Source organism: Pistacia vera, unplaced genomic scaffold (assembly GCF_008641045.1).
Source record: "Pistacia vera cultivar Batoury unplaced genomic scaffold, PisVer_v2 Contig840, whole genome shotgun sequence".
Classification (NCBI taxonomy): Eukaryota; Viridiplantae; Streptophyta; class Magnoliopsida; order Sapindales; family Anacardiaceae; genus Pistacia; species Pistacia vera.
In genome coordinates, this window is record NW_022196713.1 from 905,462 (window position 1) to 922,201 (window position 16,740).

A 16,740-nucleotide genomic window follows, 5' to 3' on the forward strand; every position below is an offset into this window, starting at 1 on the left:
ACAATGCAAAAATATTACTTGGATTAACATTTTGTTGGGCATTCCATAGGTACACAATTAGCGAAGTATGAGACAGCAAAGGAGGTTTGGGATCATCTACAAAGGTTATTTACTCAGTCAAATTTTGCAAAGCAGTATCAATTGGAGAATACATACGAGCTCTTCAGCAGAAGAATATGAGTGTTCATGAGTTTTATCTACTATGACAGATCTTTGGGATCAATTAGCTCTTACAGAATCTACAGAATTAAAGGCATGTGGTGCCTATATTGCTCATAGGGAGCGAGCAACGATTGGTGTAATTTTTAACGGCACTTCGCAGTGATTTTGAAGGACTTAGAGGTTCAATTTTGTATCGTTCCCAATGCCTTCTGTTGACTCAGTTGTCAGTGAGTTATTGGCTGAAGAAATAGTCTTAAGTCTCATTCTGAAAAGGGAATTTCTTTCTGCTTCTACTTCTAATCCTTCTGTGTTAGCAGTACCTTTGAAGCCAGTCTTTAATAATCAGAATAAACCTTACACAAGGGTTGCCTTCGAGGTGTAGTTTCTGTAAGCAAAAAGGTCATGGAAGGCTCAGTGTCCTAAGTTAAGGCAGCAGAATCAATCGCAACAGCAATCTCAAGCTTGGAAGCCTAGAAGTCATAATCTAATGCTTATAGAGCACCTCAGGGTTACAAACCACCACAGTCTAATACTGCAGCAGTAGTTTCATCAGGTCCTTTCACCGATCCTAGTACTCTGGCTGAGCAATTTCAGAAGTTTCTCTCCTTACAGCCACAAGCTATCTCTGCTTCTTCTTCCGTAGGTCAATTACCTCATAATTCTTCAGGTATGTCACATTCTGTATAGGTTTGGATTCTGGTGCTTCACATCATATGTCTCAGATTCTTCATCTTTTGCTTCTGTGTCTCCTTCGTCTTCTATCCTGTCATGACTGCTGATGGCACTCCTATGCCTTAGCAGGTGTTGTTCTGTTGTCACACCTCACTTGTCTCTCTCTAATGTTTATCATATTCCAAAACTTACATTAAATCTTGCTTCTGTTGGTCAGTTATGTGATTCTGGTAATAGTCACATTTTCCTCTCTTCTTGTTATGTGCAGATCTACAGTCTTAGAAGCTGATTGGGACGGCCGTAAGAAGGGGGGACTATATATTTGGATGAGTTAAAAGTGCCAGTTGTTGCTGCTACTAGTGCTGATGCTACCGCTACTTGTGTGATTGTCTCTTTTCGTTTAAGTCCTCTTCTTCTAGTTTTTATTATGGCATTCTCGTTTAGGTCATGTTTCGTCTTCTCGTTTGAGATTTTTGGCATCCACAGGGGCTTTAGGAAATTTGCAAACTTGTGATATTTCTGATTGTAGTGGATGTAAACTGGCAAAATTTTCAACTTTACTTTTAATCGAAGTATTTCTGTTTCTCTTCTCCATTTGATTTGATTAATTTTGATGTATGGGGACCTTCTCCTGTTGCCACAAAAGGAGGGTCTCGATAAGTTTCTTTATTGATGATCATACTCGTTATTGTTGGGTTTATTTAATGAAACATCGTTCTGAATTCTTTGAGATATATACAGCCTTTCGAGCTCTTGTCAAAACTCAACATTCTGTTATTATCAAATGTTTTAGGTGTGATTTGGGTGGGGAATACACCTCTAATAAATTTTTTGAGTTGCTTGCATTAGATGGAACTGTTCACCGAACCTCGTACAGATACTCCTGAGCAAAATGGTGTTGCTGAAAGAAACATAGGCACATTGTTGGAACTGCTCGTTCTCTCTTATGTCTGCCTCTGTTCCTAGTGTGTTTGGGGTGAATCTGTTCTTACTGCTGTAGGTTTGATTAATAAAATTCCATCTTCTCATATTTCAGGTTTTTCTCCTTTCGAAAGTTGTATGGGTATACCCCTGATTATCTTCCTTTAAAGTTTTTGGTTGTACTTGTTTCGTTCTTCGTCCTCATGTAGAACGCAGCAAGTTGTCCTCTCGATCTGCTATTTGTGCTTTCTTGGTTATGGTGAAGGTAAAAAGGGGTATCGTTGTTTTGATCCAATCACTCAGAACTTTATGTGTCTCGTCATGTTGTTTTTCTTGAGCATATACCTTTCTTTCTATTCCATCCACTACTCATACCTTGACTAGATCTGATCTAATTCGTATAGACTTTTTTCTGAGGATTCTGATAGTTTGTCATCTCAAGTTCCTAGTACTGATCATTCTGCAGGTACTGACATTTTACTCTCTAGCACACCTGAAGCTCCTCTTCTCCTATGTCACTCAAGCTTGTCTGAGATTGTGGATCCACCTCTACGTCAATCCATATGCATTCGTAAGTCCACAAAGTTACCAAATTTTGCTTATTCTTGTTATTCTTCATCTTTTGCTTCTTTTTTAGCTTATATTCATTGTCTCTCTGAGCCCTCTTCCGATAAAGAGGCAATTCTTGCATCCTCTTTGGCAACAAGCTATGGATGAGGAACTTTCTGCTTTGCATAAGAAGGTACTTGGGATTTGGTTCCTCTACCTCCTGGTAGACGTGTTGGTTGTCGTTGGGTGTATAAGATCAAGACTAATTCTGATGGATCTATTGAGCGATACAAAGCTAGGTTGGTTGCAAAAGGGTACTCTCAACAGTATGGTATGGATATAGAGGGACATTTGCTCCTGTTGCAAAAATGACTACTATTCGTACTCTTATTGCAGTAGCTTCGGTTCGTCAGTGGCATATCTCTCAACTTGATGTTAAAAATGCCTTCTTGAATGGAGATCTTCAAGAAGAAGTTTATATGGCGCCCCCTCCTGGTGTTTCACATGATTCTGGGTATGTTTGCAAGCTGAAGAAAGCGTTATATGGTCTTAAACAACACCTCTGTGCTTGTTGAGAAATTTCTATGTGATCTCTTCCCTGTATTTGCTTCTAGTAGTCATGATTCTGCTTTTTTGTTAAGTGCACTGATGCAGGTCATATCATTCTGTCTTATATGTTGATGACATGATATTACTATTGATGGTATTTCAGTTTTGAAGACAGAGAGTTAGCTCAACGTTTGAACTGGGGATTGGGGTAGGCCTTCAAAATGGAGCGAGTTAAGGTACGTACATCAAATTACACTTTGAAATCTATGAACAAGGATATTATTGTTGCTGTGAAGTCGTCATAAATTTCTTGTAAATTAATAGTTTGGTTGACAGAACAGGCTTGGATTCCAGATATTGTAGCTAGTACCATAACGATGGTTGAGAAATGGGAAGAAATCAGAGGAGAAAGAGATGAATTTGAGATGGAAGTACATAAGGAACTTCATCAACTCTCAGCGGATGTCATATCCTGTACAGTCTTGAAGAAGGAAAGCGTATTTTTGAGTTACAAGAGCAGCAAATGCAACTGTTCATTGAATCAAATAGAAATATCTCTATTCCAGGGTTCAGGTTACCTCTTCTATCGCTATGCTACCAATGTTTAAGGTTTGATATCTACTAGTGTTTACAGTTTTATTCTTCCAAGCATAATAATGGTTAGGCTTGATTACATAGTAAGGTATCGAATTATCATCGAAGTGGAGACTGGATGGTTCGGTACTTACATCGTAGGTTTGGGTATTCAATCGAAGACAAAAGTAATAAAAACTAACAGTTGGCTATTCAATCAATAATTAAAAATCAAACAAGAAACACACCCCACCCACTTAATCAATATTTAACAATGAAATAAACAACACACCCTACCCATTGACAACCAGTATTTAACAATGAAATAAACAACACACCCACCCACTAACAGTCAATAATGAAAAATCAACGAACTCCGACAACCCCACCCTATGAACAATAAAAAATCGATAAAAGGGAAAGCCACCTGACCTAATACTAGAGACAACGACATCTGACAAACCCTAAACCCAAAAAGGTTTGCTCTTTGTGCTTCACGTTTGTAGAACACTTTAACCGAAAACTTTTTTAATTTTCTTTTTATTGTGTTTCAATCGAACCAAATATAAAGATGGAAAAGAAAAATTAAGCAGATTTCATTATGATATTTTCTTTTCTTGGTAAGATTTGTTCAATGACAGAGGCAAGAGTTTGGATTTTCCTATTTCTTTTGTTTCAATCAATACTTTTAGGGTATTAGTTGCTTAATTGTTTGGTTACGCGATTAGGCTGAGTTTTTAATCGGGGCAAGTTTTCGTTCTAGGTGGTTTTGGTTATTTTGGGTACATTTTGTGCTTTTTGTGGAATTAAAATTGAAGGAAAGGGTAAATCTGAAGAATTTAAAATATAAAAATATACATCAGCCCTAAAAAAAGTCCAAGTAAACTTTACATGTAGTCGTCAACCGCACAAATTTCCCACTACCCATTTTAGAATTAAAAAAATCTCTATCATTTATTTTTAACAGAGGTTAGTTTCTAGAGTGTTTGACGTGTACAAGTTTGATACATTCATAGAAATAATGATAGTTTGGTATCTTCAACCGAACAAAAAATAGTTCGATACTTTCAATAGATAAAAAGTAATAGTTCGATACATTATGATGTAATTAAGTCTAATGGGATGAGTGGGTTATTTTCTATGCCCAGTTTTTAGGCCTCAAAAAACTTGTAAAACAATAGTATAATTTAGTTCTTGTAAGACTATGGCAAATTGGATAGACAATAATTTTCTTATTGTAATTTCATGATTTGGATTGGGATCACAAGCAAGAGTTAAAGCTATCAATTTTCTTGGGTATTTAGAGTCAGTTTTATAATATTCTTTTACTTTATCATATACAGGTTCTTGCCTACCAAGAGAGGTGGAGATTGTACTCAGAAACTCACGAATCAATACGGATGCTGGTCAAGTATAACGAAATAGCAAGAGCAAACTCAAGAAATTACTTAGTCTTTAAGTCGTCCTATAAAAATCAAGATAACCAAGTAGAGAAATTAGGGGAACATGAAATTATAGATGAATGCAAGACCTTTTATTTGCAGGAAAGGAAACAACGCTAATGTTTTGAGTTGGGACTTGTACTTTTAGCACAGCATCAAGAATAGCAAACCAAAGCAAGGGAAGAATGAGTGTTCGCGTCTGTGGAGACAAAGGGCTAGTTTCAGAGAACTTAAGTGACCTTAAGATTGTAAAACCCAGAAAGTCCTTCTTGAACTTCTTGGGGTTAAAGTATTTGTGATTTCATTTGTGTAGGAAGTTTAAAGTTATCCTATTGAACTATTTGTTATTGTAATTTCTCATGCAAGATCATGCTATTTGGTCTGTAGAGAGGTTGTGATGCAAATTTGACTCCGCTGAAGTTATATCATCCTGACCCAAGCTTATTATCGTTGGATTCTCAGCCACAAGCAGGCATGATAAGTCTTCCAAAAAAAAAAAGAAAAAAAATGCAAATAGGGACCAGTCCTTTAAAGTTATCCTATACAGGATGGTCCATATGAAAGTAAATCAAAAATATATAATTAGGAGCATCAAATGCTCCTTGCGGTCAATAAAAAAACTCGAATGCATTGTTTAAAATACGGTTTCTCAGATATGAGAATCTTCAAGGTATATATGATATTCATTCAACAAGCATTATTATTTTGATAATGAAAGGACAAATATTCGAATGCCGAACAGTGGCTAGTCGCTTCCATCTGAGTGTAATGCCAAACTTCGAGTCCCATTAAAGCAAAGAAAAGAACCACTTCAACATTATCATAGCGCCCTTCTGGCCATTATGCTCCTTTTTGCTACTGTTTTCTTGATTCTCTTGTAAAATTTGTTCACTATTCATATGGATTCCATACGGATCCAAGGCCAATTCAAAAGGCAAGGCATAAGCGGCCCTGGCTACCGCTTGTTCACCGGAAACTCAGCGGAAATCCGCCGTATGTTCGCAGAAGCTGTGTCGAAGCAGTACCGAGTTTTGACCACGATATTGTTTACCGCACAGCGCCTTCTTATGAAAGCTGGTCAGGCGTTTACGGTAGAACATTTTGTAATGGTTCGGGTCAGTGCCCAGACTGCAATATCTGACCCGGATATGATTAAGGAGGTTCTTACGAATGTGGGTAGTTCATTTGAGATTTTCCTTTTGATCCCCTGTCTAGACAATTACTGGGCGGGACATGTTGCAATTCAGGTGGCTTATGGGCTCTTCACAGGAAGATTGCCAATCTGGCTTTCAAATGGAGCGTGTAAGGTACATCAAAATGGAGATATAGTCATAATTTCTTGTATTTTAACAATAAGCACAAATCTTTTGAACAGGATTGGGTTCCAGAGGTTGTAGTAGTACCAAAACCATGCTTGAGAAATGGGCGGAAATAAGAGCAGAGAGAGATGATTTTGGAGGAAGTACATAAAGAACTTCAAGAACTCTCTGCAGATATTATATCACGCACAGCTTTTGGTAGTAGTTTTGAAGAAGGAAAACGTATTTTTAAGTTACAAGAACAGCAAATGCAACTCTTTGCTGAAGCTCGAAGAAATGTCTATTTACCAGGATTCAGGTGAATTTACTTTTAATACAATAACTGGATTGGGATCACATGCAAGGTTTAAAGCCATCGTTTTATGATATTTTTCTTTTTGATATATACAGGTTCTTGCGACGAAGAAAAACAGGAGAGGTGGAGATTGTATACAGAAAATCATGAATCAAAGGATGTTGATCAAGAATAATGAAACAGCAAGAGAAAACTCAAGAAATCTACTCAGTCTTTAATGTCACCACACAAAACTCAAGATAATCAAGAGGAGAAGTTTGGGGTGAAGAAATTATAAACGAATGCAAGACCTTATTTTGCAGGAAAGGAAACAACTGCTAATGTTTTGACTTGGGCACTTCTACTTCTGGCACAACATCACGAATGGCAAACCAAAGCAAGGGAAGGGAGACAAAGGACTTGTTGCAGAGAACCTAAGTGACCTTAAGATTGTAAGTTTATTCTTTCTGACCTTCCACGTTTGTAAAATACAAATACCCATCTTAGAGTTTCATAAGAAAATTTAGTGCGTTAGTGTTAGAATCATGTAGATTAACATCTTAGGTTTCTTATCAGGTAACCATGATAGTTAATGAAACACTTCGACTTTACCTCTACTGTTGCGTTGTTGAAGAAACATCCAAATGGCAAATGTGAAGCTCGGGAACCTGGACATTCCTGCAGGCACACAACTTTACTTGGCCTTAATCGCGGTACATCATGACACTAATTTATTGGGAGAAGATGGGAACAAGTTTAATCCGCTAAGGTTTAACAAATCCAGAAAGCACTTAGCCTCATTTTTCCCATTGGTTTAGGCCCCCGAATCTGTGTAGGCCAAAACTTAGCCATGGTGAGGCAAAAGTCTACTATCAATGATCCTCCAAAAATTTAGTTTTGTGCAGTCGCCAACTTACATTCATGCCCCAATGCAATTCGTAAATTGCAACCTCAGCTTGGTGCTCCCATCCTCTTCACCAAGATTCAGAAATAACAGCTGATGCTTTTGGGAAGTGAAAGCATTAGAATAATAAATGCGTCTATATCAATATTTTATGCTTGAAATGTATCAGATTTGGCTTGTAAACTGTTCAGTGTGCCATTATCTCTTTAAGCTTTACTTGTATTTAATGAAAATTTTAAAATGTAAATTATATTTGGACAAAGCATCAAATGACATAAGCGATGTCGTAGCCAAACCCATAAAAAATTTATTCATAAAAATAGTTGACTCCCTAGTCATTAAAGCTACGAGTTCTGACTTAAAAGTAAAAACCACCATTATTATGGATCTCTCTTCCAATATGCACCTCCTTCTAGTTTCTCTTTTCTTGATTCTTTTATAATTTTGGTAAAATATGTTCAACATTCATATGGATCCGTATCGGATCCAAAACCATTTCAAAAAGCAAGGCATAAGCGGCCTGGCTACCGCTTGATCACCGGAAACTCGGCGGAGATCGCCGATGTACGTTGAAGCAGCGTCAAAGCCGTACCGGGCTTTGACCATGTACTGTTTGCCGTGCAATGCCTCTGTATGACAGATGGTCGGCATGTATGGAAGAACATTTTTGTAATGGTTCGGGTCAGTGCCCGGCTTGCCATATCCGACCGTGGATATGATTAAGGAGGTCCTCACGGTGGGTCATTTGAAAGGATTCCGTTTAACCCGTCGGCTAAGCTGCTATTTGGGCAGGGACTTGTTGGGCTTACTGGTGATTATGGACTTTACACAGGAGAATCGCCAATCAGGCCTTCAACAGGAGCGAGTGAAGGTAATTAGTATAATAATTAATTATACACTCTTAAATTTCTTGGTAACGTGACTGTGACATATGGTGAAAATTCTTGAGCAGGCTTGGGTGCCAGAAATTGTAACGAGTGTCATGAAGATGGTTGAGAAATGGGAGGAGAAAAGGGAAGGGAGAGATGAATTTGAGATGGAAGTGCATAAAGAACTTCATGAACTCTCAGCAGATATTATAAACGTACAGCTTTTGGAAGCAATTTTGAAGAAGGAAAGCGTATTTTTAAGTTACAAGAACAGCAAGCTCGACTATTCATTGAAGCTCAAAGAGGTGCTATTTTCCAGGGTTCAGGTGAATTTTACTTTCATCCACAACGTTTCATCTATTTGCAGTATTAAAATCTATCTATTTTCTGAAGTATTATTGTCTTTTTATATAAGGTTCTTGCCTACCAGAAAAACAGAGAGAGGAGGAGACTGGACTCGGAAACTCGTGAATCAATAAGGATGCTGATCAAGAATAATGGCTCAACAGGAGAAAACTCAAGAAATCTACTTAGTCTTTTAATGTCGTCGTGTAATAATCGAGAGAATCAAGAGGAGGGGTTAGGGTTGAAGAAGTTATAGATGAATGCAAGACCTTTTATTTTGCAGGAAAGGAAACAACTGCTAATCTTTTGACTTGGGCACTTTACTGCTAGCACAGCATCAAGAATGGCAAACCAAAGCAAGGGAAGAAGTGGATTCGCGTCTGCAGAGACAAAGAGCTAGTTGCAGAGAACTTAAGTGACCAAGATTGTAAGTTTAATTCTTCTCTGACCTTTCACTGTTTGTAAAATAGTGCATTGCAGAGTTTCATTGTACACTCTGGTCAATGCGCTCAAGAAATGGAGATATATCAATGGCCTATATATAAGCAGCGCACTAGCTTTACATAATTGACCATAATCTTTCAAGTGGAATTAGGAAACCGAAATTAATAGAAATTGCATTTAGTGACTCACATCTGTAATCAATGAGGGTTTGAATTAGTTAAAAAAAGCAAATATACTAATGAACAAATTATTATTTTACTTTCATAAAGGTATTTCTTGATTTATAACATTTTATCACTACTTGAACTTTCTTAACAGGTGAGCATGATACTCAATGAAACACTTCGACTTTACTCTCCTACTGTCTTCTTGATGAGGCAATCAAATAAATTGGCCAAGGTGAAAAGGGGAACCTCGACATCCTGCAGGCACACAAGTCTATTTGGCCTTAACTGCTGTACATCATGACACTAATTTATGGGGAGAAGATGCTAATAAGTTCAATCCATCGAGGTTAATGAATCCAGAAAGCACTTAGCCTCATTTTTTCCATTTGGTTTAGGCCCCAGAGTCTGTGTAGGTCAAACCTAGCCGTAGTTGAGGCAAAAGTCGTCCTATCTACTACATCCAACGATTACTTTGTGTTGTCGTCAAATATGTTCACGCTCCAATGCCGCTTGTAACTGCAACCCCAGTATGGTGCGCCTATCCTCTTTAGCAAGATTCAGAATTGAAAACTTCCCCAAAAATGCTTGGAGCTTTTGGAAGTTTAAGCGCTATCTAGAAGCTTTGAAAGCATTTTCAAATAGATGAAACTATTTGTTATATTTGAAGCACTCTGTTTATGTATTGTAAAATCCTATTCGGACCAAAGCGTCCAATGACATAAGCGATGGCGTAGCCAAGCCTATAAAAGATGATACAAGAAAAAATAATTGACTTCCAAGTCATCAAAGCTACGACTTATGCCTTAAAACAGTAAAACCCACCATATTGTGGCTCTCTCTTCAACAATGCTTCTTCTTCTAGTGCTCTTTGCTGATCTTCTTATATTTTGGTAAAATTTGTTCACATTAATAGGATCCCCTATCGGATCAAAGCCACTTCAAAAGGCAAGGCATTAGCGGCCCTGGCTACCGCTTGATCACCGGAAACTCGGTGGAGATCCACCGTTTGTACGTGGAAGCTGCGTCGAAACCACTATCCACGTTTGACCATGATATTGTTTACCGTGCAGCGCCTTTTTATGACAGGTGGTCAGGCTTGCATGGGAGAACATTTTTGTACTGGTTCGGGTCAGTGCTATACTTGCGATTACCGAACCGGATATGATTAAGGGAGTCCTTACGGGTGGGTCGTTTGAAAAGGTTCCGTATAACCCATCTTCTAAGATGCTATTCGCGCAAGGCATTGTCGGGCTTTCGGGCGATGTATGGGCGTTTCGCAGGAGAATCGCCAATCAGGCTTTCAACAATGGAGCGAGTTAGGTGAATTAGTGCAATAATTCATTAATACAATCTTAAATTTCTTGGAATTGATCTTAATGTGACTGTGACATATGGTTAAATGCCATGGAATAGCTGATTAAAACATAATTTAACTTGAGTTTGGTAGGAAGAATATTAACTCTAGGTACTTGGGGCGGAATTTCTTTTAATCAGGCTTGGATTCCAGAAATGGTAGCTAGTACCATGATGATGCTTGAAAAATGGGAGGAAATAAGAGGAGGGAGAGGTGAATTTGAGATGGAAGTGCATAAAGAACTTCATGATCGTCAGCGGATATGATATCCCGTACAGCTTTTGGAAGTAGTTTTGAAGAAGGAAAGCGTATTTTATGTTACAAGAAGAACAAATGCAGCTATTCATTGAAGCTACAAAGAGGTGTCTATTTTCCAGGGTTCAGGTGACTTCTAGTCTTCACTTTTGCTACTTTTGTTTATACAGTGCTGCTAATGCGTCGTTTCAATGGTACTGGAAAATGAAAACACAAATGGTTGGCTTATCATGATTTCATGAATTGGAATCACATGCAAGATTAAAGCTATGGCTCTGATTTTCTTTGTCATATTAATACAGGTTCTTGCCTACCAAGAAAAACAGAGAGAGGTGGGAGATGGACTCAGAAACTCGTGAATCAATAAGGATGCTGATCAAGAACAATGGCTCGGCTAGAGAAACTCAAGAAATCACTTAGTCTTTTAATGTCATCATATAATAACAAGAGAATGAAGAGGAGAGATTAAGGGTAGAAGAAGTATAGATGAATGCAAGACCTTTTACTTTGCAGGGAAGGAAACAACTGCTAATGTTTTGACTTGGGCACTTCTACTTCTGGCAAATCATCAAGAATGGCAAACCAAGGCAAGGGAAGAAGTGATTCGTGTTTGCAGAGACAAAGAGTTAGTTGCAGGGAACTTACTGACCTTAAGATTGTAAGTATTTATTCTCTCGACTTTCCACGTGAAAAGATTAGGAACTGCAAATTACATTAATGACTCACATCTTTATAGGGAATGCAAATAGATGTAACAAATGACTGAATTTCTATTATATAAACTTGGAAATTAAATAAAGATTGTAACAATTATTATAAGTACTACTTGATCTTTCTTAACAGGTGAGCCTGATACTCAATGAAACACTTCGACTTTACTCTCCCAGTGTCCAGATGATGAGGCAATCAAATAAATTGGCCAAGGTGAGACTGGGGAACCTGGACATTCCTGCAGGCACACAAGTCTATTTGGCCGTCACTGCTGTACATCATGACACTAATTTATGGGGAGAAGATGCTAATAAGTTCAATCCATCGAGGTTTAATGAATCCAGAAAGCACTTAGCCTCATTTTTCCCATTTGGTTTAGGCCCCAGAAGCTGCGTAGGTCAAAACCTAGTGATGGTTGACGCAAAAGTTGTCCTATCCATTATCATCCAACGATATACTTTTGTGTTATCGTCAGCTTATGTTCATGCTCCAATGCCGCATGTAACCCTGCAACCCCAGTATGGTGCACCAATCCTCTTCAGCAAGATTCAGAATTGAAAATATCCCATAAACCTCTTGGCGATTCTGGAAGTGAAATCATCACCATAAGGATGTGCATTCTAGAGAGCTTTTGATGTCATTGAAAGCATTTTGTCTATGCTATAGCTCTTGTGTCAAGAACTCAAAAAAAAAAAAAAAAAAACCTCTTTGAATGCCGTTTTAAATATGTAAGATATTGCTTGGCAGATTCTTATGCATGTAAATGTATCAAATATGTGTATATTGTTGTAAGTTTTCGAAGGTATAAATTGAAGTGGCAAATTATTCTACTTGAAAATAGATCTCAGTTCGGATTACCAATACTAGTTGAATTTACTTGCTTAGAATTTCATGCATCTTAAATTAATTTCATTTATGCAAATATTTTCTTTACCAAATTCTTCATACTCAAGTGTTGGGCCATCTTGGGGTTCTTGCTGGACTAGGCCACCCAGTCTTGGGTCGGCCGAATTGTTGACGTACAAACTCGGAGGCCCAAGCTGCAAATCTGAAATGGCCAATTTAGTAAATTGGTTCGAAATCAGCACCATAATAGCAAATAATCTCTTACAGGGGGCAAATTTGTCAAAAAGATATAGCTCTTTCTCTTTCGTCCAACTTTTCTCACAACAAAACTTGGAGAGTCAGCCAGCTCGATTGATTTTATTTTACCTTCTCAGTTCAAGTGCTTTCACTAACCTTCTCCGGATTTTCAAATTTGTGGTGTGAGTTTCTCTCAGGTAATTTCGCTCTTCACTTTCCATAAACATAGAAGATGTCTTTTTGTGTGATTTTACTAGGGTTTTGTCCTCTGTGGCTCTGATTATATCAAGAGAAGATTCGAGTATCATCGGATGTATGGTGTAATAAGATCAACCGTTGTCTTTATAAACAAAATCGTAATCTTTTTTCAACTACTTTTTTTGCTATTAGTAGCGAGATTTGCTTTTACAACCATCTAAGAGTTGATCATTTTAGTTGAAGAATTGAACTTGGTGTCAATGTAATGTAGGGATGTATGATGGAATAGGAATTATTTTCTTTTTGTTTTTCTGCTTTCCGAGGATTGAAGGATTTGTCAGTGACCCAAGACGCAAGCTCGTGTTCACTGACCAGGTTATGGGGATTTCTGGATTATCCAAAAGAGAAAAATGACTGTTTTGTCTGTAGTAGAATTGTCTGACGGGTTTGATATAGCGTCGTGCATGTTTTCCATGGACTTGATCTGATTACTGTATACTGTTATCATTGCTAATTTTATCATTAATAGTGTTATTGAATCTCCTGGTTCTTTTAGCTATTATGTTCTTCCCTCTTTGGTTATTTATATTTGCTTGAGGATCCTGTGGTTTGTATTTTGGTTATTGGCTGAGGTGACAAAGTATGTTACTTATTTATGCAGGTTGAAGTAAGTTTAAAATGTCAAATTCGACTGTAGATGTTCCTCTCGAGGGTGGATTTAGTTTTGACCTCTGCAGACGAAATGATATGCTTTCAAAGAAGGGTGTTAACCCTCCATCTTACCGGAAGACAGGGACAACTATTGTTGGGTTGATTTTCCAGGTATAAACACTTATTTATTTTATACTAGTCATGCTTTAATGGTCTGTTGTAATATTAAGTATCTTAGTCTATTCTCATTGTTTACTCAATTTTGATGAGCCATAATCATTTTTTAAAGGTCTTATAAGAAATGGTATTTGCAGCCTTATTAGTCTAGGTAACTATTTTCTTAAACCTAATATGCCTTCTTAGAGCCTGTTTCACTTTGAGATTTAGTGCAGTTATATATTTTTGGAAATTTTTTGAGAATTTGTGCTTGGTTGAAACGTTTGCAAAAATAGTTTGGGATACGAACATAAAATTTAGTGAAAAAAAAAAAACACTGAAAAGAGTTGTGTTCTCTATTTTCCATAGTTTTTAACTTTGAAAAAAGTTTTTTAATATTATAGTAAATGCGTTTTTGAATATTTAGATATGACTCAGATTTTCGGATTCCATCATACTTTTTGAAAACTATTTTTGAATCACAAATCAAACTAACCTTTATATTCTCCTGGCTCTTTGTGTTTGCACACATGTAGACACAGAGACACTTTAATGCTTCGTTCCCTACCTTCTACTAAAATTTTATAAGAAATAATTGATTTGAGAATAATACAGTATATGTATACCGTAAAGGAATTATTATAGGCTGCCACTGGAAATAAATTATAATGAGACATTAGAATGTGAAAGTAGGATATATATTTTTTGTTATGTGTGTATGTCTGCTCGTACATTTTGGAAGATTTGAGAAGTGAGTTGCCCACTGTGAAATCTCTGTTTGTGGAATTTGCTTTGAAATTTGAGCATTGTGGAGTTGCATGATCTATGTTGTTCTCAACAGTCAATATCTTTGCTTGCTTTTTTGAAACTTAAAAAGGGTATAGCAATACAGACATGCACAGCATATCTGTAATGGTGTTTGAAATAGCTACTTTTTTTCTGTCAATACCTTTCCTGAATGATCTTTGGAACATAATTTTTCTCTTGTCAATTGTTTTTCTTAGGATGGCGTAATTCTTGGGGCAGATACCAGAGCAACTGAAGGACCCATAGTTTGTGATAAGAACTGTGAGAAAATTCATTACATGGCACCAAACATATATTGCTGTGGAGCAGGAACTGCTGCTGACACAGAGGCTGTAACTGGTATATTTGGGGAATGAGTTTAGTGTTTTTGAAATATAGTGCTGAGTGCCTTTTTGTGTGTGTTTTTGGTGTCTGTTTTTGGATTTGTAAAATATAAAATAGTTTATGAAAATGGCACTGTGTGTGTCTCTATTTTTCAGTTCTATGTTACTATATCTGATTTGTTGTAAAACGTTGTTATCTCAACAGACATGGTCAGCTCACAGCTACAATTACATCGTTATCATACTGGTCGAGAGTCAAGGGTTGTTACAGCTCTGACACTTCTCAAGAAGCATCTTTTCAAGTTAAGTTAATTAATTGCAATTTGTGTTACTGGCAACATATCTCTGTATAGTCATAAGAGTGCATAATTCTGATTGTTAGATTTTTTATCCAGCTACCAAGGCTATGTCCAAGCTGCTCTAGTGCTTGGCGGAGTTGATTGCACTGGACCTCATTTGCATACGGTTAGTTTTATTCTTCTTTCATAAATGATAGTGATTTATTTTTTTCTTTACCTGTGTATATAATATCTTGATTATTCAATAATTGGTTTGTCTGGTTTTGCAGATATACCCACACGGATCAACTGACACATTACCATTTGCTACAATGGGTTCTGGTTCTCTTGCTGCTATGGCTATGTTTGAATCAAAATACAAAGAAGGCCTAACTGTAAGTTTACCTATTATGTTTGGAATGTGTTCATTTGTGTTTGCATGGTGTAAGTTGATGTTGGTGTGAAGAATTTAAGAATTAATTCACTTTGCACCTAAATTACCCCTGAACATCATTAGTACTTAACGGTTCTCTGAAGAGGTTTCTAACATGCACTTAGATGTGGAGTTGAGTGGTCCAAGTGACCTGATCTATGGTTGATCAAACAACTAGATCCTTGGACTTATGTCTAGATAATTTACGTCGCTAGTGATTTCTTATAAATCATTCGTGTGTCTGTGTTCTTTCTGAGTTACCAGTTTTCTCTTTGCAGAAAGATGAGGGGATAAGCCTTGTAGTGGAGGCAATATGTTCTGGTATATTCAATGACTTGGGAAGTGGAAGCAATGTCGATGTTTGTGTAATAACAAAGGTTAGTTGTCACTTTCTAGTCTAGTGAATATCTTGAGAACGCATCTAAATCTCAATTGTGATGCAATTTCTTCCCTGTAATGAATGTTTGCGTAGGGGCACAAGGAATACTTGAGGAATCACCTTTTGCCAAATCCTCGCACTTACGTCAGTTCAAAAGGCTATTCTTTCCCCAAGAAGACTGGTTAGTAATGGCTTTCGAAGAAGAGTTTATGTAATATTTCGACTTTTTCTATGGTCTTAGCTTGATTTTGCCTTATTTTGTTTCATTACAGAGGTCCTCTTGACGAAGATTACCCCATTGAAGGAAAAGGTAGAAATCATTGAAGCAGGAGAGGCAATGGAAGAGTGAAAATCATCGCCCCAGAAGAGCACAGAGCCAAAACTATTGTAGGCAACAATTTCCAGATTAAAAGATGATTGACCTTTATTTACATGTTTCTGGATTAGCTTTCCAGCCCCAGCTGCACTTACAAATTAGCAAAGAAGTAATTTCTGTTTAATTAAGAACTTGATGTTGTATCATGCGTTTCAACTTGAGTTACCATGGGATATGAGAATTGCTTGAATGAACTTTAAGAATTTCCTTTTTCTTTTCTCTTTTTATAAGAAAAACAAAATTTAAACCCCTTGATTTTTATGATGTCAAAATTTGTTGTGAAGGTTGTTTAAGTCACTCTGAAAGATAAGATGATGGGAAAGGAAAACTTGAAAGGCACGTTGAAATATACTATTCTTGTAATCTTCTTGTGCATCTACGGCTTGCTGCATGAAACCAAGTATATAATGATTTTAAAGGAAAAGAAAGAATTGAATTGTCTTGCGGTTGTAGCCTGTAGGCAAATCCAAAAGCATCGAACAAAAATTGTAATAATTAATCCTAAGGGTTTGCTTGAGGGTAAACCATCGTAACGGTTTTTAAAAC

General features: G+C 37.1%; 1 protein-coding gene and 1 pseudogene across 1 annotated transcript; both read left to right on the plus strand.

Annotated features, from left to right (window-relative positions):
* The first annotated feature begins 364 nt into the window (after window positions 1-364).
* On the plus strand, window positions 365-12,213 carry LOC116118331 (annotated as a pseudogene).
* A 421-nt stretch (window positions 12,214-12,634) lies between these two features.
* On the plus strand, window positions 12,635-16,443 carry LOC116118292 (proteasome subunit beta type-7-A). The gene is made up of 9 exons (XM_031404268.1): window positions 12,635-12,790; window positions 13,453-13,613; window positions 14,603-14,744; window positions 14,934-15,030; window positions 15,124-15,193; window positions 15,297-15,401; window positions 15,718-15,816; window positions 15,912-15,999; window positions 16,091-16,443. Exons 2-9 carry the CDS (start codon window positions 13,470-13,472, stop codon window positions 16,165-16,167), a joined length of 822 nt encoding a protein of 273 aa, XP_031260128.1. The 5' UTR covers window positions 12,635-12,790; window positions 13,453-13,469; the 3' UTR covers window positions 16,168-16,443.
* Window positions 16,444-16,740: the final 297 nt, after the last annotated feature.

What these genes read in the sequence shown, in the direction of transcription:
- LOC116118292 (XM_031404268.1), top strand. Translation starts at nt 13,470, where the DNA reads ATGTCAAATTCGACTGTAGATGTTCCTCTCGAGGGTGGATTTAGTTTT. An exon ending in TGACACAGAGGCTGTAACTG is followed by an intron (nt 14,745 to 14,933) that starts GTATATTTGGGG and finishes TTATCTCAACAG; the next exon opens with ACATGGTCAGCTCACAGCTA. An exon ending in AATACAAAGAAGGCCTAACT is followed by an intron (nt 15,402 to 15,717) that starts GTAAGTTTACCT and finishes TTCTCTTTGCAG; the next exon opens with AAAGATGAGGGGATAAGCCT.